This window comes from Odontesthes bonariensis, chromosome 12 (assembly GCF_027942865.1).
Source record: "Odontesthes bonariensis isolate fOdoBon6 chromosome 12, fOdoBon6.hap1, whole genome shotgun sequence".
Classification (NCBI taxonomy): domain Eukaryota; kingdom Metazoa; phylum Chordata; class Actinopteri; order Atheriniformes; family Atherinopsidae; genus Odontesthes; species Odontesthes bonariensis.
This window is the reverse complement of record NC_134517.1, coordinates 33,597,332-33,621,201: the sequence shown is the minus strand read 5'-3', so window position 1 is coordinate 33,621,201 and position 23,870 is coordinate 33,597,332. Positions and strand designations below refer to the sequence as shown.

Here is a 23,870-nt window from a genome sequence, read left to right as displayed (position 1 = left end):
GCCTGATAAATTAGCTTGAGAGAAAATTCTACTTAAAGAAAACTTCTACCTTACACATATACATTGTTTTTAATCCTCAGTTTGATATCAATAATAAAATCAATTCCATAAGTTAAAATCCATGTTAATTCCAAGGTCAGATTGTCAAAACATTTGAGTTCAATATTTTTTATTGAATGTTTTTAAAGCTATAATTTCAACAGCTTCCACAATGCTGTTTTATGTTTGTTGAGATTGTTTAAAATATGCACAGACACACATTATATGATTAGTGGGGAGGTGGCATGTCCCAAGTTGGACACAGTTGCTTTTTCACCTTGTTTTGCGTTGCACTCTGCAGTTTCACTCTCTTGAAGGACACCTTGTGTCTGTGTGTCTATGTATGTATGTGCTGGTGGTGGCGGAGGTGGAGGGAGGAATGACTTGGGGAGATTTAAGCAACAAAAGTTATGGGTTAAGGAAAGGCAACAAAGCTACTTGTTTAAGATCTGTCTCTTTTTAGACTTACATTTCCCAGGGTCCCCATCAAGTTGCTCAATCTAGTGGCAAGTAATAAAGCTGGTAAACAGTGCCAACATATTACACCTGTACAGCCTCAGTCACTGAACTAAAAAAGAAATGTTTAGTCAACTTACACTTTGAAAAACTTAAACCTGACACATGTACAATTCACATCGCTTACACAGAAAAATGCAGTATTTAAAAAAAAAAGCCTTTTTGAAAGCCTTATCTTCAGCATTCTACTCTAAATCGCTCTTAAGGGAACAGAGCTGTTTGCACACAAATGTAATTAACATATCGTCCTTGCTTCAATGACATATTCCAGTGTTACCAAACTCGCTGCAATACTTTCTGTGAAAAGATTTGTACCAACCAATCTGTTATTGCCGAGATGTGAAAAGCAAAAGGAGGGGATTTGTGCTTGGGACTTCACAAGAAAAGTAAGTTAATCTAGTCAAGATTAAGCTGAGATGTTTGTTTGTATGCAAAACTTGATGTATGATGAATCTGTAGTGTTCCGATTAGCTTTGAGAGAAAACAGCATCTTTTTTTCTGCGGTAATGTATGATTAGAGCTGCAACTGCCATCAATCCTGGAGTGAAAGAAAGAAGCAAGTAATCAAAACGAGGTCCATAAATCTGAACGTGACAAGCCACCAGCATACGTGTTTACTATTGTATTATGAGCGCTTTCAAGCAGTCTTATCAAATGGATTGTCTAGTAACTGAAGTCAGAGAAGTGGAGTTTGAATTTGATGCTTTTCTGGCATGTTGTGGAATCAGGCCTGAGGTAAATATCTGCACAACGGAATGAAACATCAAAGCGCTTTGGTTTGGGGCGACAGAATGCGTTTCCTTCATTCTGCAACAGTGCAGATAGATACAGACAGGACTCACTCATCAATGCAGATTTGAAAAAGATTGAATTAAGTCTACGCTAAACCAAAATTTGTCACAATTCGCAATGCCACTCCTCCACCTTTTCACCACGAAGAGACACAAACCCTATTTTCCAGTTAGTTTGTGTTGTAAATAGAGTCAGTCACCAACACTGCAGCAACAGTAGCAACTCAGAATCAAAGACAGTCAAGGTATCGTATGTCCAAGGATAAAATCCATTTTTACTGCTAAGCAAATCCTGAGCCACCATATAAGCCTGTGGAATCTGTAAAATAAACATTAAAAAGCAAGGCTCTGTTACCTGTACTGTGACAGCTGTCTCCATCTGAGTCGAGCGTCCACCCGGGATAACAGGAGCACTTCACAGTGGTCTTGTACTGCTCGCACACCTGGCTGCACTTTAGGTGACGGCTGCAGTAGTCCACCACCTCGCACGTCTTGTTGCTGGAGTCCAGGTGAAGCCCAGGGGGACAAGAGCATACAACTCCTTTCCCTGGTGCCACAGTGCACTGGTGACTGCAGCCCCCTCTGGCTACAAGACACATGTCTGACATGAAGAGAGTATAGAGAAAGGAAAAGATGAGAGATTTTACAGACAATTTGGAAATTGCATTCATGAATAAAATAATTAAAGTACACCCTCCTTTGATTTTAAGGTTTAACTAACCACAACATCATAAACTACTATCTGGTCAGAACAGGATGGTATTTTAATATTAGGTCAATATTAGGCTCAGATGGACAACAACAAATGATATGAAACACTATGTCAATATTTCCTGAACAAAGAACTAAGCCAAAATGCAGAAGTGGTTTGATCAAAACTAAGTACACATCACAATTCAATAACTTGTGGAACCATTTTTAGCATTTTCCAAACTTCGCTGCTAATTTCCTGCAGACGAAGAGTTTTTCACACACCGCTTTTGCATTTTGGTTATGTATTTCTTTAATAAAAATGACAGTGTTATATGTCATGTGTTGTTCATCTGATGTATTCGGATCATTTTAAAGCCTGTTTGGAACCAGGTTCTTTTTTTCATGATTACTCTGATTACTTGTTACTCTATTGCAGATCCATATATTTTTCAATCATTGCAAAACCTAAAAACAATTATTACAGTATATTTTCTACTTGAGCTACAGGGAGAGTGTAAGACAAGCAAGAACAGTGAAGAGACAAAGCCTTCAAGTTAAAATGACATTTCTTACAGTTGCCATCTTAAAAATAAGATTAACATCATGCATTATTTTTTTTTTTAGAGGTGATTAAAGACCCATTTTTGACTCGGTGATGTTTTAAAAAACTCATCAAGCTATTTTCTGTCCTGCACACCTGAAACTTGTTGCTGCCAGGTGAAGATGGAAAATAAATACTGGTGAAACCACATGTGATCCGGCATTTTATTTCTTCCATGACTGAGATTGTTTTTTCATGGTGAAAAAGAACAGGATTGCACTCTTGTGATAAAACAGAATGAACCATGTGCTCATTGTTGTTAATAAGGGATGTGGATCCTGCTGAACTGGTGCAAATCAAGCAGACCCTTGAGGTCCCTGCAAACACAAACTAATAGTCTGAGAGGAGCCAGAAGCTCACTTTTAAGTCATGATTCCACTTGAGGGTCCCGCAGGAACCCACTGAAGCTTGGTTAGTGATGTTCTAGAAAATGAGCCTCAATGTTTACACTGCTCACTTTAACAGATTAAATGGCTAAAGCTAGTCACATGAGAGCCTTTTCTTCCCTCTGAAGGGCTTTAGACAAACAGTCCCACATTTTCCATTTGTGGGAAAGAAGATTTTCTTCATGTTCTGTCTCTTTCGTCTCTGAGAGGCCAGATATCAGTTACATGTCGTGGTCAAATCTTCTGTGTGGGAGAGAGAAGATGGAGATAGACTCCACTGGGACACTTTCTACATTTTCCACATCCCATGATAGAGGATGAAAAATGTAACTGAGAGTTCAGACAGGTGCTGTGAGGTTCCTCAGCTGGTAACAGGCTAACCACTTGAAAAATGGAAGTGCGTCTCACACATTTATTTTTTTATCTGAGCATAGCCGGTATTTGTTTTCACCCTGTGAGTATGTGTATGTGTGTAATCATTGTAAATGTGTGGTCTTAGAGACGCCTACTGTAGCAGGAGCTGATAAGGTAGCAGGTATTTACAGTAAATATCCATGTTTGGAAAGAGTTTCTCAACACCATCAAAAGGTAAAGTAAAAAAAAATAATAAAACTTCGCCAGCTTCAAAGGTGTGACTGGTCCCACATTTATATACATACTAACTTCTCATAAAACAATGGCTACTGTGTACTTATGTATCAAAATGTCACCATGCTGACAGGCATTGTAGCCAGTGTCTATCATCTATCCCATCACTCATTGTACATATCTTTTTACGTTTTCTTGCTTTTTTAACCTCTCCTTTTTCACTTAAAAGAGATTTCATAAGAAGCACTGCAATAATCTTGGCTATAGTATATTCCTCCAAAAGAGAAGTCAGCTTGAGTTCAATTGTTGACAAGTTTTGTTTAAATCAGATTTTTTGGTGTGTAATAAACCCAGTCATCAAGAAAATACATAAAAAATGTTTTTCGACACTAAAAAGAGATATAATGTCTACGTTCTATAATAAGTACACTGGTCAAAGAGTCTGTATCAGGGTGCATGAAATCCCTTTCGACTATTGGAAACCAACCTTACTCTGGATGAGGACAAGCACATGCTCAGCTGTATATGCAACTGAAAACTTCTCATCCTTGACACTGCTGTCATCTGTGGTCCCCTTCTGTGATCTGAAGGGACTGCACTCTTCAGATCAGAGCATTGTGACAGGCACCAAAAGTTCTCAGTCCTAGACACAGCTTGTCAGTCAGAACTGAAGAAGGCTTTCAGATGAGAGGAAAAAGGTTTTCCAGAACCAAGTTAAGAAGTCCAGTTGCCTTCTATTCAAGCCTATGGGAGTGCCAATTTTAAGTTTCTTTTTTACTTTTGGGAAACGCACGAATAACTTTATTAAGCAAATTAGGCTTTTTTAGAGGAATGTGTTGGCGAATGTGGTTGAGGCATCTAATGAATTAAATTTTGAACTCAAGCTTAAAGGTGTTTTACCTTGGATATCAATCTTTCAACCTGTCGCAGGCCCTGTCACTGCCTGTTTTCTTTGGTTTCACATACACTCTAAGGCCATTTAGATAAGTTTAAAAAATAAAATAAAACCTGGTTAAGGTTGTGAAATATGAAATATGTTACAGACAAATATGCAACTTGGTATGAGATACACCAGGAAATAATGCCTATATATATATATATATATATACACACTGTGAAGCTATATCAAAAGAAAAACACAGAACGTACACCATGTATTCACTGTTTAAAAAAACAGTGTGACCTGACAGGCTACAGGAATCACTTGAATGTGGTCCAAGCATGCTTCTTCCTAAGAGAGTGTTTGATAAGCTTCACATTGGACAAAAGTTGTTACACAGCCCAACAACACAAAGCTCCAGAACAGCTACAGTATCTCTTCTTGGCCTGCTGACAAGACTGACTTGCTTGCAAAGGCAAACCCCTCAAATGCCTTTGGGACAGAGTGTAATGCAATCTATGAGTTGCCTTCAGTGAAAACCTCGTGGGAAGCCTCCCCAAAATATTGACAGCTGTCAGCAGCCAACAAACCAATTGTGGTGGAATGAAACTATCATCTATGGGTCTGCAATTTTCTCAAGGCCCATACTGTCAAAGTTGTAGGTATTTCAGGATATAATCAATGTTGCAGGATAAAATATAAATAAATTTGAACGCAAAAGAAAAAGACAAGAGAAACATTACCACAGATGGGTCCTTCGTCTGAGCGGTCAGCACAGTCTACTTTGCCATTGCAGATCTTATCAGGTGTGAGGCACACAGAGGTGTCGTTGGCACAGGGGTACTTGGGTGGCTTGCAGACAGCAGATTCACATGACTCTTCATCTGATCGGTCCTCACAGTCAATGTCTCCATCACAAACCCAACTCTTTGTGATACATTTGCCTGTTGAGCACATGACAAGAGTTAGATTGGCTTTTTTAAGCATTTCCAGAAGCACTCACAAGAGTTTTTAATCTCTATGACAGGGTTCAGAAATAAAAGTTCCTTGCATCCATATATCAGCATAAACACCTCATACCAGCTGTCAATCATGTTGGTGGAGGACTGATGATTTGAGTTTTTTGTATTGGGCTTTGATGAGAGCACAAGACGCTGGATGGGTGAAATCCCAGTTCACCATCGGAAACAAACCATGCTCTGAATGAAGGCAGGGATGTGTTTATCTCTATCTGAGATTGAAAACTTCCAATTCCTATCACTCTACTGATAGGAGACAACCCTACTATGATGAGAGCATTGTGACTGGGATTAGAAGTTTTCAGTCCCAGACACAGCTGAATGCTTGTCCAGATACAACGTTTTCACTCAGTGACCTGGGCGCTTTGCTGTCATTGAGTCCACCATGATCTTTGTATACAAGAGTACTCTAAAGTCAAATGTGAGACTATCTATCCAACAGTTAAAGCTTAGCTGTAATTGAGTCATGCAACAGGACAATGATCACAAACACAGCAGCGAAATCTACAAGAGAATAGCTGAAAAAGAAAAGAATTAAGGTGTTGCAAAGGTGCAGTCAAAGTCCAGACTTCAATTCAATTGAACTGCTGTGAAAAGAGCTGTGCGTAATCAAATACCAGCAAACCTCAATAAACTCAAGCACCTTTGTAAAGAGTGGACCAAACTTTCTACACAACAAAGTCAGGGACTGATAATGTCATACAAAGAACAACTTCTCATTGGTTATTGCTGCTTAAGGTGAACTTTTTTGTACATCTGAGGATGTATTTACCTAATTTCAAGATCTGACAAGAACTAAAAGATATTTTCCTATTTTTTTTTATTTAAATCCTTACAACTGAAAGAGGTCTTACTCTATCTTTCACCTAACTGTAAGTAACCTTAAGTAACCATTGGGGTGGGTGAAAAAGATAACATCTCAGACAATGGGTTGTGTCATCATTTTGGTAAATGTGCTATCGCAGCATTCAACAATTTAGATTTCTTAACAGTGCTTCAACTAATGCGGGAGGATGATGCTGATATTGAGGGTGTGTATCTTTTGTTTGTTCAGGCACAACGTATATGATCTCCAAATGTTCTAGTGACAGTATAGTATAGTCTAGTGACAGTTTAGTCACATCCACATTATAGATTTATCTTCTAGACATTTACTGTGATACCACTTCAGCTGCATTAATAACAGTGAGCCTTTCCTTGCATGAATATGGCTGCAGCTAGGACCATGGTAATGTTAAATTTTAGGAAACCTCTGGTTTGGGTTGTGTTTGTTTGGTTAGGAGGTTAGCCGTTTCTGCAACTGAATTAACCTATCTTAATACTGGCAATTTTATCTTCAATAACACAAAAACCCACAGCTTCAACTCAATTAGTTTTACAACTGTGTGGAGAGGTAATCTTACTGAGTGATTGGGAGGCACAAAAAGAAAAAGATAGCACTTCTGAGAAGGTTTATTCAACGTAACTGTTGGTTATATTCAAGGTGCAAAATTCATTTTTCATGCTCTTTTCAAACACAGATAATCTTCTTAAATATCTAAAAGTTAATCTTTAATTTATCAGAAGCATATCCACTGATGCTCTCCAACAGAGCTGGTTGCTGCTTTTTACTTGAGCCATTCCACTCTCAAAGCATGAGACTTCATTATAAATAATACATGTATACACCATTACATCTCAAGTATTCAGAGGATCTTTGCATCTGTTGGATTCTTCTACATGATATTGTTTTCAATTGCAGAGGATTCTATGGTATATGTAAAAGCTCAACACTGAATATTTTAGATGCAAAATATCGCATCCATTCATTTCATTTGAATTTGATATTTAGTTTATAAATTGTTGTGGAAGTTAAGGCAAGCATGCATCTTACAAATCCTCCACACACTTCACAGCCTGCTGTAGGTTTGGCACTGTAAACAGACTATGTTGGTATTATTTGGGACATGTGTATGGCTAAGTCGTATATCTATTTGTTTGAACTAACCGATGGCCATTGCCTCCCATTTAAATCTTTCTGAAAATCCTCTCTGTGACCATCTTATTTCATATCGCACTGTTAATTTATTTAATTTTAGCTATTTTGTTTGAAATTTCATTTTGGGTCATGGAGGAAAAGGGTCCGGGAGGGAAACTCAGATCTCTCTCCAGCCCTCCCTGAGGGATCCTGGTTCCAAGACCAGAAGGGATATACAATCCCTCCAGTGAGTTCTAGGTCTGTCCTAAGGTCTCCTCCCAGTTGAACATTCCCAATAAGCCCAAAAACGTAGGCCAACAGGAGAAACCCTAATCATATGGCCACACCACTTCAGCTGACTCCTTTCAATGAGGAGGAGCAGCAGCTCTACTCCACACACTGCTGGTATACACTAAAGGGTCCTTGTGTTGCTACTACGAAAGGCACTCTGTCCAAAGCCTTCATGGCGGTTGGGACTTTCAGGGACCAAACTTATCCCGTACACGAGAAAAACTCTCCTGGAGGTGTGTGTTGAAGACCTCACTGACAGGCTCCTCCGCCAGACATTCACAGTTGACCCTCACTACTCATTTTGGTTTACCTGAATTGTCGAGCTGTCTCCCTCACCACTGTATTCAGGTCACTACCAGGTGATAATCAGTCTCTTCACCCCAGTGTCCAAGAATGCGGTTGAAGGTCTGATGATAACACTACAAAATCGATCACTGACCTTTGGCCAAAGGTGGCCCTTTACCAAGCACACTTCGAAACCAGCTAAAATAAACTATTTTCCTTAGATAAGCAGAGGAAAATGGATGGATGGATATTTCATTTGGCTTATTTGACATGTCCTTTTCCCAAATAGAGCTGTTTGTGTGTTTGTTCCAATGACTTGGTGTGTTGAGCACCACGTCAAAAAGGAACATTTCTGAGAAATTATATCATCAGCCCCAAAGTTCCTTTACACACACATACACACAGGTCCATCACTACTGCTAAAATAACCACTTTCGGATACAGGTTTTTAAATACTGCCTAAGAGGGCACTATGCTCTTCTGGAGAGGACAAGCGCACCAGTGCAGAGAAGTGTGACACAGCAGAATTATAGTAATTAATAATTGTGTAGTCTAATCAACCTGTCACCATGCTGGATGGCCTCCATTCTTGATAAAACTGTCAAGGGATAAGCAGAAAAGCTGTAGAGCTTAATGCAGAGTGCAAGTGAGTTTATTTCTAACTCTCCTCTTACAGTTTTCAGAAAGAATGAGGGTGCTGGCTTTAGGTAGATGGACTATTCAAAACTCACTTTTTTTTGTCCTGATTGGTTCAATAGCACAGGAATGCTCCATAGTGTAGAGTAGTTAAGCCTTCCCGTGAAGGAAAGGAGAGCCCTTTGGCACTTTAAATATGTGATACAATAAAAACTTAATGAAACTCTAAAGAGCAGAACGAAAGAGTGGAGACCGAAATTATCCATGGATAGCTGAGAATATCTTGTTTCACTTTTACTGTGATGGTTAGATACTTTACAGTATTTAAAACAATTTATTTAAAATAACGACAATATTTTGTCATGTGTTAATTAGATTAAAAGCTTTAGACTAAGTGTTAGTTGCAGACCATCATTTCTGAATCCGATGTGGAATTCATGACCGTGTTAGACAAGAAAAGCAGAATTCTAATTATGTTTGATGCATTCACATATTATTTTTACATTGCTTCTCTGTGACAGCTAATGAGCTGTAGACATTTTTATGATTTTGTAATGCTCTCTTAACGTCCATGTGAATTTTATGTATTTGTTAGACACAGATCAGCCACAACATTGTGACCAACTGCCTAATAATGAGTAGCTCCTCCTAATGATACCAAAATGTTCAAAAATAATCAGGGCATAAACAAACAACATAAGAACATCTGAGAAAGTCCGGGAGTGTCAAATACTGGGATCCCCTTTTCTTATTTCTGATATTCACTACCTGTATCTTTGCAGGTAAACTTGGCTTTGGGGTCACACATCCTTTTGGTGCCCTCACAGTCTTTCTCATCACTCCCGTCCTCGCAGTCTTTATCCCCATCACATCTCCAACGTTCTGGGATGCAGGTTCCGTCTGCGACACAGTGGAATTCCTCCCCGCTGCACTCAATCTCGGATGGCAGCACTGAAAAATAAGCATTTCAGCAACTGATGCTTCAGAGTTCTACTGTCATGGTAAACAGCAAAACAGTAATCACTATTTTTACACAACATCTTTTACAGTTTAGAAATAACTATAACCATCTTTGGAGGCAGGGTATTTGGCATTTTAGAACCAACAAGGGAACTTATTTTCAGACTGTATGTTTTAGAGGTACTGGTGCAGTATTTTCAAATAATAAATAAATAATAAGCTAAAATCTATATTTTAATCTTACAAGATGATTATAAAACAAAATAACAAAAATAATTCATGATATGATGCATTCAGTATATCAATAATAAATATTGTTAGAAATTTGAAAAATAATTTTCTTCATTTTTAAAACTCTTTAAACCTTTATTTTTTATTTTTTTTATTTTTTTTCCCCGACAACGAAACTAAAGCTTAGTCTAATTCAACCCAATGAATCAGACAGGGGGAGTGGAGAGGCACTCAAATCCCATCAGGGAATAGTTTGATGAATTATCTAAACTAGTAACAAGCAAGTGAGTGGTGAGCTTTTCCTTTTAGGGTCTTGAATTACGTCTGGTAATTTGATTAAATGATTGAAGCCCTGATGGCAAAATTCCCCAGCACAGAGACCAGGCAAGTTTATGTCACATGAGTCAGAATTTAAAGATGGTGGTTAAATTGTTACATCTGCAGTTGCAACAACTACATTAAATGACAAATAAAATAATTTGCATTCTAAAAGAGATTTATGAGGGTATGTGCATTTAGAAAGGTTCAGCTCCTCTGTAACAGCTTAATGTGTAAAGGTGTGACGATTAAGGCGAGACGTGGCCGGTAAATGCAGTTTTTTTCATCAACCCGGTCAATTTGGAGATTTTGGGTTATTTTGTTTCCTTAATATTTCTTCTTTCAGACTTGTGGAAAGAAAATGTGAAAAATACACGTGAAATGTTTTCATTTTATTATGCTCTGTCTGTGTGTGTATAGATCTCTCCTACATTCTTCAAAATAGTGCTTTTTAGTCTAATACAGTAGGCAGCACCGGTGTTTTTGTCTGCTCGCTGTCATGTCGGGTCTCACTGTGAAGCTCTCAGTCTCCCCGAATTTGACAATCCCCCTGTATCAGCTACCAAATATGACAGAAAGATTTTCTGCTCAGCCCCAAATCTCATTGGCTCATCTCAATTTGGGACAGTGACATTTGCTCAGCTGCACCATGTGACATTTTCTGGTAGCTTATAGCAGGACCTTTATAAATTGCCAATGGTAGAAGATCTAAATCATTCCCAGAAAAAAGGCCAACAACTGTCATGTTGAAGAGGACACAGGAGAAAACAAACTAAAAGATCAGTTGATGAAATATCATCAATGTGTCAATGCGTCCATAGATGACCAATGTACAACACAGCCATGGCAGAAGGACCAAGGCCAGTCTGAATTAACGTATGAATTAGGCTATTTTCCCTAACAGAGAATGCTAAGATGCAGGAGCACCATCTTATGAGGAATGCTTTCCCATGTACAGCTTTAAGTCAGTATAGTGACAATAAAGATTTGTTTTGATGTTTAAAGTCATTAAAATGTAGTTTCTTTAAATTGCAGATATGTTTAGCATTTGATTATTAAGAATACATATTGACTGAGTTATGATGTTAGAGGTTGATCCTACAGTTGGAGTGTAGGAAGATGGCAATTCTGAAGTTCTAATTTATTGTCTATTGGTCAGGTGCCTACAAAGTAAGCAAGAGTACAATATAAAGTTGATAATATGATGTCAACTTCACATCTTGTATTGAACAGGATGGTGTTTAAAACCAATACAGATCCACAGAATTGTGGGTTCTGTAGCAGTTTGCTGCTCATGTGTTGCTTCTGTGTAGTAAATTACTGTTTATACTGTACTCCTCATGAAGTAACCAGAAATTCAAAACATTTTATTTAAAAATTCAACAGTGTTGGAAGACCTGTGCTTCATTTCAAAACTTAACAGAAACACAGCAAGAGCGATGGAAAAAGGTCTCCTTCTCCTTCGGTGTTTCTGTCTGCCTGTAACAGTTGTGGTATTGTGGATAACATTAGAGACTAGTGTACCAGCGCCACTGCATGTTGCTCTGTTCAGATTAAAGACACGTTGTGTAATTCATTTTTCAGCTTTGATGTGTTCTACATATTCTACATTTTTTTCTATGATTCAGAGCAGATATGTTGGCTTAAAATTTGCTTTCAAGCAAACATGTTCAGAATTCTACAATCAAACTATTTTAAGGCCATTTTTTCTCGCACTCCAATACCCTCTTAAATTTTTTTACTCAGTGGTCTGTTCTTATTGTATCCATAGACTGATTTATAGAACATTTTATCCTAAAAACATGTCAGAGATTAATGTTCTTCTGGCTGTTGACAGCATTTTCTAAGTTTTGTGAGGTAATAATAACCCGAGACATATCAACAAAATACAACAAAAACATACTGGAAATGTATGAAAATTACATATGCACAACCTTGGCTATGTAAAACCTAATTTGCATATTGAAATACAACATTTCTGAAAACTTGGTAAAATTAATTGTCCTAATGTAAGTGTTGAACTGAGAAGGTGTCATGGTGATGCATATTCGTTATATTATTTTTTCAATATGTTCAACTGCAGTGCCTAAGCCTAATTCTCAAGCATTTTAAATAGTAACACAGGCATTCTTACATGCAGAGCCCCCTCTGCAGGTTGTGTTTTCATCACTGAAGTCGCCACAGTCGTTGTCACCATCACAAGCCCAGTGGTCTGGGATGCAACGTCCACTGCTACACTGGAACTGATTATTAGAACAGGTCTGGATGCAGCCCACTTCATCACTGCCATCACCACAGTCATCATCTGCACAGATGGGGAAAACACTAATTATAGGTGTGACCACACAAAATATCACAGCTGACGCATGTACAGTACTTGACACTCTCTTGAACCACCCTTTAATTTTTTTTATATTTTGCTTCCAAGCAACCAGACTTTCTTGTTATCATTTAAAGTGGTCTTGAGCAACATTTCTCCAGATTTTCTGAAGTTTATTCAAAGTTTTTCTTTTGGTATTTCCTGTATTATCACTACTTTTCAGTCCAGTCCTTGTAGCTAATAATTTTAGCTTGTAGCTGAAAAACTTGGTATATCTCAAGAAGCTGTGCAGCGTGTCCTTTCGAGATTTGAGGAAACTGGATGAATGAAGTACAAAAGAAGAAGTCTCTGGCAAAAAAAATATCTATAGGATATGAACAGTAACTGAAAGCGAAGTCATTTAGAAATTGGAAAGAAAATCAAGCAAAGCACTGACACAGCACCCGAGAGATGCATTTGATCATTCAGTTTTTACATCTACTGTTCACTGAAGCCTCATCAGAAATGGTCTCCATAGAAAGGTGTCTGTCAAGAAGCCATTCTTAAGGAAGCGAAACAGGGTGAAAAGGCTGAGGTATGCAAAATGACGCAAGAATTGGACTGAAAATCAGTGAGAACAGGCCTCATGGAATGATGAAGCTTGCCCGGAGCCCTGACCTCAACATTATTGAGGCAGTGTGATATCATCTTGACAGGATGGAACAAAAGAGGTTGATCCTCTACATTATTTTTTTGTGTGTGCGTGTGTGTGCGTGCTCTGGGTCAAAACTACACTGCAGTCGCTCTTACACAGCTAAAGAAGAGCAGAAATTACAAGGAAGCTTGTCTAATCACTGCACTTATTTTGAGTTTATTTGATGGCTTTAGCACAGTACGATAATCCAGAAGCCCAGTGAGCACATTTATTTGAAAGCAAACTTGTTTATAAATTGTTTATATATATATTGATATAATGAAATGTCCCTACCTGAATCACAGTGCCATTTGACGTTGATGCATCGTCCATTCGAGCAGCTGAACTGGGTGAGGGGCTCGCAGGTGGGGAAGGCTGAAAAGGTTTGTACACATGTAAACTTTAAATACAATCTTAGGCCAACTTAAATAAACATTTAGAAATAAACTATTTTACAACTGAAAATTCTATATTTTGTGACAACACAGAAAATATAATTCCTCACTAGTATGAAGTCTTAACAAATCTACGTTACGGCCACATGAATTATTGTTCATTATATCGTGTTAGTTTGTTCCAAAGGTGATGAAAAAGTACTAATTCAGACAGTAATATAACTACGTTCCTTTGAATATGTGGCTGTACAGCTGAAGGGTTCATCCAGAGTCCTGTTTCTGAATGTTTACAGGCCCCCCAAATACTATGCAGACTTTTTTTGATGACCTCAGTGAGTTGCTCTCTATGATTTGTGTTGATTGTGTGATTTTAACATCCATGTGGACAACCCTCAGGACAAAGGGACTAAAGACCTGAGTAACACTCTGGACAACTTTGGTCTTACTCAGCATGTAACAGAGGCCACACACAATAGGGGGCACACTCTAGACTTACTGATCTCTAAGGGTCTGAGCATTTCAAAGGTTACTGTGTCTGATGTGGGCCTGTCTGATCATTCCTGTGTTTTCTTTGAGAGTACGATTTCACTGCACACAAATGTCTCAACAGCAGTGATATCAAAGCGGTGTATAACTGAAAACAGTTTTGAGATCTTTAGCCATGTCTTCTCTTTAACACCTTCCCTGTCCGGGGGTTCAGTCAATGAGCTCGTCAGTAGTTTTAATGCTAAAATGTTAAATGTTATGGATGCTATTGCTCCCATTAAGGTGAAAGTTATCTCTGGAAGGAAGAAGTCCTCATGGTGAAATTCCACGCTGGTGAAAAATGGGAAAAGAGTGTCGGAAAGCTGAGCGCAGATGGAGAAAAAAAATCTCCAGGTTCATTATAACATCTATAAAGAGAAACTTCAGTCTTATAATTTACAAATGAGGAATGCAAGAAAGTCCTCCTTCTCTGACATCATCACCAAAAATAGTCAAAATGCTCGAGCCTTATTTGCTACAGCTGACAGGCTAACAGACCCTCCTGTGTTTGTGGCAACTGAACTTCATTCCACCATGACCTGCAATGACTTTGCCAAATTCTTCACAGACAAAATCCAAAATATTGGACAAGCAGTTGGTACATCAGCAGCAGGTTCAACATATGTATCATCTCCACCGAAAACCCGTTTAAACACCATGACACAGTTGCAACACATTAACAGCAAAGACCTGGAGGACATCTTACGTCAGCTGAACTACTCCTCTTGCTGTTTAGACATCCTGCCAACAGCTTTTTTCAAAAGGGTCTCAAAGACTTTGGAGTCAGACCTGTTACTGATCGTGAACTTGTCTTTAATGTTGGGTGGGTTTCCAGAGCCACTAAAAACAGCTGTAATCAAACCTCTTGACAAGACACAAATGAACAACTACAGGCCTATCTCAAATCTCCCATTTTTAAGTAAGATCATAGAAAAAGCGTTTTTTCAACAGCTTAATTACTTTTTAAAACAAAATAACTGCTATGACAACTTCCAGTCAGGTTTTAGACAGCACTGAGACTGCTCTGACCAAAGTGTTTAAAGGCATATGTCTGAATACAGACGGTGGAAAAATGTCAGTCTTAGTTTTACTGGATCTCAGTGCTGCATTTGATACAGTTGACCACAATATATTACTCAAACGACTGGAGAACTGGGCGGGTCTTTCCGGAACTGTACTAAACTGGTTCAAAACATACTTAGAGAACAGGAAGTACTTTGTGTCAATAATAATAATACATTTATTTGTATAGCACCTTTCACAGAAAATAAAATTCACAAAGTGCTTCACAATACGATGCAAGTCAACATTTCATATACACATCATATACACACATAAGAAAACACAGTAATTGCAGAAAAGCATGAGGCTACAGAGCAGATGGGCACTTTAAGTACAGATAAAAGCTATTTTAAATAGGTGGGTCTTCAGATTTTTTTTGAAAATGTCTAAAGAAGCTGCAGACCGTAGACAGAGAGGAAGAGAGTTCCAAAGAGTTGGAGCCACTACCTCAAAGGCATGATCACCCTTTGTCTTTAGACAAGAGCGGAGGACAGTCAATAAGCTCTGGTCTGAGGTCCTAAGAGGCCTGGTTGTGTTATAGGGGTGGATCAGGTCACAGATGTAACCAGGTGCCTGATGATTAAGGGCTCTGTATGTGATGAGAAGAATTTTGAACTGGATCCTGAACCTTATAGGCAGCCAGTGTAAGGAAAGTAGAATGGGTGTGATGTGAGTCATCCTGTTGGATCTAGTCAGTAACCTGGCTGCAGTGTTTTGAATAAATTGTAGACGGTTCAGAGATGATATGTTGAGACATGTTAAAAGTGAATTACAATAATCTAACCGGGAAGACACAAATGCATGAATAATCATCTCCAGCTCAGGCCGGGACACAATGGACCTGAGTTTTGCTATGTTTCTGAGCTGGAAGGAACAATTACGTGATAATGATTTTATGTGCTCCTCAAAGCGCATGCTTCGGTCGAAGGTAACCCCAAGGTTTTTTTTAGCTTTGACTGAGCAGCTGATGAAACAAACCCAATACTCTGGGCAATTTTGGGGGCTGAATTCTCAGGTGCAATAATTAGAACCTCTGTTTTTTCAGTGTTCAGCTGGAGGAAGTTATTTGCCAACCACTCACTAATGGCACACAAACAGTTTTGTAAAACAACAAAGTTGGATTGGTTTTCTGGTTTGCAGGAGATATATAACTGAATGTCATCAGCATAGCAATGATAAGATACACCACTGAATTTATTTATAATGTGCCCTAATGGAAGCATGTATAGAGCAAATAACAATGGACCCAAGACAGACCCTTGGGGTACGCCACAGGAAAGAGGAGTTTTTTCTGACGTGAATGGCCCAACAGATACAGAGAAATTCCTATCAGAGAGATAGGAGGAAAACCACTTTAGGGCAGCCCCAGAGACCCCAACCCACCGTCCAAGCCTATCAATCAGAATGTTATGATCGACTGTGTCGAACGCTGCACTAAGTGTCAATAGGTAACTTTACATCTGAGCACACAAGAGTCACATGTGGAGTTCCCCAAGGTTTCATCCTGGGACATCTTCTGTTTAACATCTACATGCTCCCACTGGCACAGATTATAAAAAACAAAAAAATAAACTACCATAGATATGCCGATGACACGCAGATATATATTACAATGTCACCAGGAGACTGAGGCCCTGTACAGGCTCTTGGTAAATGCATTGAGGCGATTAATGACTGGATGTGCCACAACTTTCTCCAGCTAAACAAAAACAAAACTGAGGTAATTGTCTTTGGAGCCAAAGAGAAAAGATTACAGGTCACCACAGAACTTCAATCTATACACCTAGAAACTACCAACCAGGCCAGAAATATGGGTGTAGTGATGGACTCAGACCTAAATTTGGAAAAACACATTAAGGCAGAAAAAAAGTCAGCCTACTATCATCTTAAGAATATATCAAAGTTAAAAAAAGACCTGGAAAAACTAGTCCATCCATTCATCTTTAGTAGGCTTGACTATTGTAACAGCATCTTTACAGGTCTACCTAAAAAGTCAGTTAGACAACTGCAGCTTATTCAGAACTCTGCTGCTCGAGTCCTCACTAAGACCAAAAAAATGGACCACATCAGTTCAGCTCTGAGGTCTTTACACCGGCTGCCTGTCCATCAGAGGATAGACTTTAAAGTTCTGATGCTGGTCTATAAAGCTCTGAATGGTCTAGGACCAAAACACATCAGTGACCTCCTGACCCAGTATGAACCTTCCAGACCCCTCAGGTCATCTGGATCCGATCTTTTATCAGTTCCCAGAGTCAGAACCAGACAGGGAGAAGCTGCATTCAGCTTCTATGCTCCACATGTCTGGAACAAACTCCCAGAAAAACTCAGATAAGCTGAAACACTCAGTGTATTTAAGTCCAGGTTGAAGACACACCTATTTTCAGCTGCATTTGAATAAAGCTCCAAATCTGAAGCTTGAGTTTCAAAACTTAATCACATTTTAACTACTAATTTTATCTGATTTTATCTATTGTTCTTATTTTTACCTTTTTTGTTTAAAATTTAAATCATGCTTTTTATGTCTACTGTTTTAATGTATCTGTAAAGCACTTTGAATCACCTTGTAGTTGAATTGTGCTATACAAATAAACTTGCCTTGTCTACGTTGTCTTGATTGTACATTGACTGAATTCAGGTCATCACATCACTGCAACACTTTAAGATGAATAGAATGAAACCTATAAAATCAATGCATTTTGTAGCAGCTTATATAGAGTTGTGAAGGCTCCTTCATCCAGCCAATGCTGCAGTTCAGGTAGAGAAAAAAACAAAACATAACTGCAAAAGTTATTGACAATTCCCATTGAACACCAATGATATGTGTGCAAAATTTCACTGCAGTTCATTCAATACTTGTTGAGATACTTAATATATTTTACTTAAAAGAGAAGCTTAAATTATGGTCACACTCCAGTCTTAACTGTCTGAACTTACAGTATATTGTTGAATGTTAAGGAATACTTGGTGCATTCTTTGTTATAGGTGGCCCTGGTTACAAGTTGAAAATGATGAGAAATTCCTCTTTTGATTAATGTTTTGTACTCAGAGGAGCCTTGAATTGCAGTGGTCTATTCACCACAAGTTCTATCTTCGCATTTCATCTCATGATCAATGCCTCCAATTACAAAACTAGATGTAAAAACATGCTGGCCCTGAAATGGAAAGCAATCTTCGCACAAACAGCTTCCACCTATCGTTACTTGTCACCTTCACTACAGAGCATTCTTTCAGTGTTCCACATATGGTTCTGCTTCAGTTTCATATTTTAATGCTTTTCAGTTCAGTTAATCAATCTACATACAAGGACCTTCCAAAAAAAAAAGTCACGCACTCATTTTTCCGGATCGCCTTTTGCTTTAATTGTGGCACGCATTCTCTGTGCCATCGTCTCGATAAGCTTCTGCAATGTCACAACTTTAATTTCCATCCAAAGTTGCGGGGATTGGGTGGCGGGGGCAGCAACTTAAGCAGAGAAACCCAGACGTCCCTGTCCCCAGCCACTTCCTCCAGCTCTTCTGGGGGGACCCCGAGGCGTTCCTAGGCCAGCCGAGAGACATATGGCGCATTTCCACTAGCTCGGCACAGCTCGGTTTGGTTGTGTTTCCATTACAACCGAGTATCACTTCGTGCCTCCTCGACTTGGGCAGGGTCGTCGCAACAGAACAACAACAACAACATACGAGGAGGATAGCATGGAGGACATTGAGGCGCTCGTGTTGCTGCTCACCCTGTGGCTTTTTGTCGCACAGAAGGCAAGAGAAGAGAGCCAGAGAAGACTCCTGGCCGCCAGACAAAACAGTATTGAAAAGTGACGACACTCATCGGCCAATCAGTGGATGGCAGTCGGCTGACGTCACGTTTTAGTAATGCTTAGGCTCGCTTGGAACCAGGGGTCAGGTGATACCAAAAGTCTACCCGGTTGCAGGTAGTGCGTGCTAGTGGAAACACACAAATAGCGCGCCAAGCCGAGCCGAAGCGAGCTGGTGGAAACGCGCCAATAGTCTCTCCAACGTGTCCTGGGTCTTCCCCAGGGTCTCCTCCCAGTGGGACGGGCCCAGTACACCTGACCAGGGAGGCGTCCAGGAGGCATCCTAACCAGAAGCCCGATCCACCTCATCTGACTCCTCTCGATGCGGAGGAGCAGCGGTTCCACTCCGAGCCCCTCCCGGATGACCGAGCTTCTCACCCTATCTCTAAGGGAGAGCCCAGACACCCTGCGGAGGAAACTCATTTCGGCCGCTTGTATTCGCGATCTCGTTCTTTCGGTCACTACCCACAGCTCGTGACCATAGGTGAGGGTAGGAACGTAGACTGACCGGTAAATCGAGAGCTTCGCCTTCTGGCTCAGCTCCTTCTTCACCACGACGGGCCGGTGCAGAGCCCGCATCACTGCAGACGCCGCACCGATCCGTCTGTCAATCTCCTGCTCCATTCGTCCCTCACTCGTGAACAAGACCCCGAGATACTTGAACTCCTCCACTTGGGGAAGGAGCTCATTCCTGACCCGGGGAGGGCATTCCATTCCAGTATATGGGCAGTGTATAGTAAAGCCTTTTGGGGAATTTTTTTATTAAAAAGAAATATCTAATTCATGAATCTGTCCTCACCAATATTTAATACAACATCCATAAAATCGGTCAAGGAACCGTCATGAAGTATTCTGGTAAACCTCATAAGATTGATATTTTTACAGCTGTAGCAAATATAAAAGATATAATAGATTCTACCGTTTTTTGTTGGCTGATGACATTGTCAGCATTGACATTCGTATTCCCATCACATAACAGTCTTTTTTCAGTATACTGTACACTGGATGCCTGAAGCTTTATTGACTTCTGTAAGAAATGCAAGTCCACATTTGAATTGATTTGTTGGCATCTGCTGCAACTGTCTGGAAAACCTAAGGCGCTTCAGAGGAAATACATTGTATCTTTATCATACAAGTGTCGTTCCCAGTCGGCTACATTTCCCTCAAATGTATTAGACCTCACTGACAGCACATGACTGCCTGGAATTTAACATTTGCTGAGAATGAGAGATGAGCATGCATAAATTATCACGATTTCAAGTACACAGTGAGCACTGCTAAAAATGAAACGCCAACATCCATAAATAATGATGGCTTCAAGAGAATAGAGAGCCAAACAGAAGACATGTGTGACAACTACTAAACTACTGACAAACAAAATCCAAATTAGCATCAATCTCTAAGGCAGCCACCACTGAGCTTCAGGTGTTCCAAAACCCACAGTAGCTCCACTGAAGCTAAGTGAGCTGCCAGAGCTACACAGTGGAGTGCCTGCAGAGGAGTAACGCCTGAGGAAGCTCAGACAACAGTATGGAAGAGAATATGTTTTGCTGCACAGCTTGATTATGATTGAATGAAGCCGAGCATGAACTTTAATTACTGCTTACACCCTGGCTGTTTGTGACTGCGTATTGAAGCAGCTTAAGACACACAAAGGGAGGCTGAGGATATACAGCACAGAGCAGCATTTGGCAAACATCAATCACTGTTAAAGTCTGATTTAATACAAATAGTGATTAAAGAGAATCTTAAAACCTTTACCCTTGTCATCCTTTAAATGTACGCTGCTTTTTCATCTTGTTCAATTTCACTGCTGAAAACATCTTTTACAGCCTCAACGCCCCCCCGCACATAATAAAAGGTTAAACACATCCTCAAAGAACTCCAAAGAGCTCAGGCCATCCTGGCTTGTGATGCTTTTTTTAAATTCATGTTTTCTAAGAATAATCCAGAACGCAGACTGCAACTTTTAAATGACTGAATCTGACAGATTTTATAATACCATAGAGGCACTACTTCAGAACAGTGAACTACTGTACAAAATTATTCCGTTTGCTCATCATCACCCCTTTAAGCTGTTGCCATCAGTGAGGACATGTCTAGCACTTGATCCAAAGGGTTGGACACAGCATCAATAAATCAGGGCTGAAATTCTTTCAGCCAAGCAAAGTAAAGCATGTGAACATGACGATACATTCCAAAAGGAATCGGTAATGGCCAATAGCACTCTTTTCAAAGCAGTCCAGTGTGTAGTAAATTAGGAACTTAATATTCACTGAGGTTCCTCTCTGAATGCATTGTTATAAGTGTTCTAAGTGTTCTGTCTAAGAGACTCACTTTTCAGCTAGTGGCCTTCATCTGGGTTATCATAAAACATCCAGATAACAGCCTTTTCAGAAGATATGAAAATCCAAATGAGCCATTCAAACGCATCTGCACACGAGTCAACCAATGTGACACTTGAAGTGGTGGATTTGGCTTCATGCTGCCATTATCTGGTACAGATAATGGACCAAATGATGTAACAATGACACCAACCATCCCCTAAACCATAATGATTTAAATTGATTTATTTAGAAAAAATTATAAAATAGGAAATATTGAAGTTATAGGAAGGAACAACCATAGATGTGCCATATAGTACACATCTATATCACCTGATAATTCAAAACCTGAATTACTAACATAAGACACAACACTGAGCTAATACTGAACTAAGTACCATTATAAATATCTGTACCAAGAATTAATATAGATTTAAATAATATTTCACAGAATTAAAATTTTTTTTAAAAAAAATTCAAGTTTCTGCAAAAATATGGGTGCCATGCCATCACATCCTGAGCACCAAATGCCTTGGCAATCCATTAAAAAATTAGGACGTTTAAGCTGGAAAATCAGTTTCCACTTCACTGCCAGTTAACCAAACTAAAAACAAACAAAAAACATTTGCACTTACATCCAGTCAACACAAAACATTAAGTGCATTTGACGCTGCTGACTTCCAAGTGTTTATAAAAAAATATTGTTTACAACCTTAAAATTAGACAAAGTCGTGGTAGAATGAAAATGAGAAAATAGATAAATAAATAAAGTTGATTCTTACATTTACTTTGACTTTTGCAGACAGTATGAACCCAAAATATTTAATACTTTTTCTCATCAACTTATTTTCACTTATTCAACTTCACTGCTGAAAACATCTTTTACATCCATTTTTGCTTGCAGAACTGAAATACATTCTAAAAACAAACAAACAAACAAACAAACAAAAAAAGACGATTACAAAAAGGAATGGAGACAATTTTCACAAAACAAATGATCATGTTATTTCATACTGGTGACGATGCAGTGGATCTCCAGTGTGTCAATGTTTGAGAAAATCACAGAAATATTTCTCAGATTTCTTCCTCTACAGAGAAGACTATCATTAAACAATTTAAGCATTCTGGAGGAAATTCGGTGTGTAAAGGGCAATGCTGCAAGTCTATATTGGACATGCGATCTTTGATTTCTCCAATAGCACAGCATTGAGAATAGTCATTCATCAATGGCTGATATGACCACATGGACAAGGGATTACAGTGGGAAAAAGCAACTACACCATACTGCAGCACCCCTCAAGAGGTCCGTGCCAAAAGGATGGGACCGAATGAAATGTTTAATCGCTTGGCATCCAAAATGCCAGAACACCTTTTCAGTGCTGTGAGAAGGAATGACAATATCACAAAGAGGAAAGTATCTCTGATTGAAAAATCAGAAGAGCAAGTAGGTCTATAAAATTCATTTTCATCTATCAGATTTTTTCCTGCAGTGCACATCATATGAAAAAAAAAGAAAGAAGCATACATCAAATTCAATGTGAGTGCTGCTCAGCACATGCTTTCTGTCAATCGATTAGAAAAGAAACTTGTTGCAGAAACTGCTAAATTGTTGATGGGTTTCTGGTGCAGTCATAAAATATACAGTCAAAATTTAAGTTTTGAGTGTAAAATCTTCAACAAGTTTTACATTTCACCAGCTGATGACACCATCATTCAATCTGGAGTGTAAATCTTCAGCTCAATCACCTCTCACAGCTTTGCTTTAGGCACAATAAATAAGATCTGTAGGTTTAGACATATAAATACTGGACATGAAATGGTGAAGTGTGAAGAGCATTCACGAAAAAAAACCATAAATAACTGTTTATATGTGGTAGATATCCATGCGTGACTTACTGCATGATATTTCATCAGACATATCCCCACAGTCATCCTCGCGGTCACACTGCCAGCCCCGAGGTATACACCGTCCGTTCTGGCAAGAGAAGTGGTCGGCTTGACAGGGCTGAGCTGAGAAAGAAAAAAGAGGCCACTTAATTCAATCACACCTGCATAAGTCAATGCAAGACTGCACAACAACATCTAATGTTCAGTAGATCACCAGGATGTCAATGTCCGGCCAGTGCAAACTCTTTATCACTCAATCACACAGCAGGGCTAAAGGCGGCTGGAAATGTGCTGTTGCTTGATGGGCTGTCACTCACATGCTGGTGGTCATGCACATGACAGCACACAAGCAATGTATTGCTGATGTGGGATATGCATGTCAATCTGCCTGTGAGTAGGCATTCGTCATCCCCTGTCTAATGCTCATTGATTGATCCTCTAAAGATAAAAAGCTCCTGAGAGGCACCACAGCAGACGCAGAGACAATGTGATACACTGTGAGTGCTCCTGACAGAGAGCTCCTTCTCATAGGTGCCACAACTCTTTGATACAATAGAGTACTCTGTCACAATGAGACTGATTGTGCCGCACCAAAGCCTCAAATTATAACGATGATGGCTGCCATGACAACACCTGACACCTCTGTTCAAGACTTAGGTGAATAAGGTGTACTTCAGGTGAGAGA

The 23,870-nt window shown here is 39.3% G+C and overlaps 1 protein-coding gene across 4 annotated transcripts in view; it reads right to left on the bottom strand.

The window, feature by feature from the left end:
• lrp1bb (low density lipoprotein receptor-related protein 1Bb) overlaps positions 1-23,870 on the bottom strand; it is a 280,141-nt gene that overhangs the window by 103,839 nt on the left and 152,432 nt on the right. For all 4 annotated transcript variants that reach the window (XM_075480193.1, XM_075480195.1, XM_075480196.1 and 1 more), the window contains exons 18-23: positions 23,195-23,308; positions 13,479-13,559; positions 12,326-12,496; positions 9,451-9,633; positions 5,238-5,438; positions 1,702-1,947 (exon numbers count right to left, since the gene is read on the bottom strand). In XM_075480193.1, coding sequence (XP_075336308.1) covers positions 1,702-1,947; positions 5,238-5,438; positions 9,451-9,633; positions 12,326-12,496; positions 13,479-13,559; positions 23,195-23,308 — 996 coding nt within the window. The remainder of the gene's footprint in view (positions 1-1,701; positions 1,948-5,237; positions 5,439-9,450; positions 9,634-12,325; positions 12,497-13,478; positions 13,560-23,194; positions 23,309-23,870) is intronic.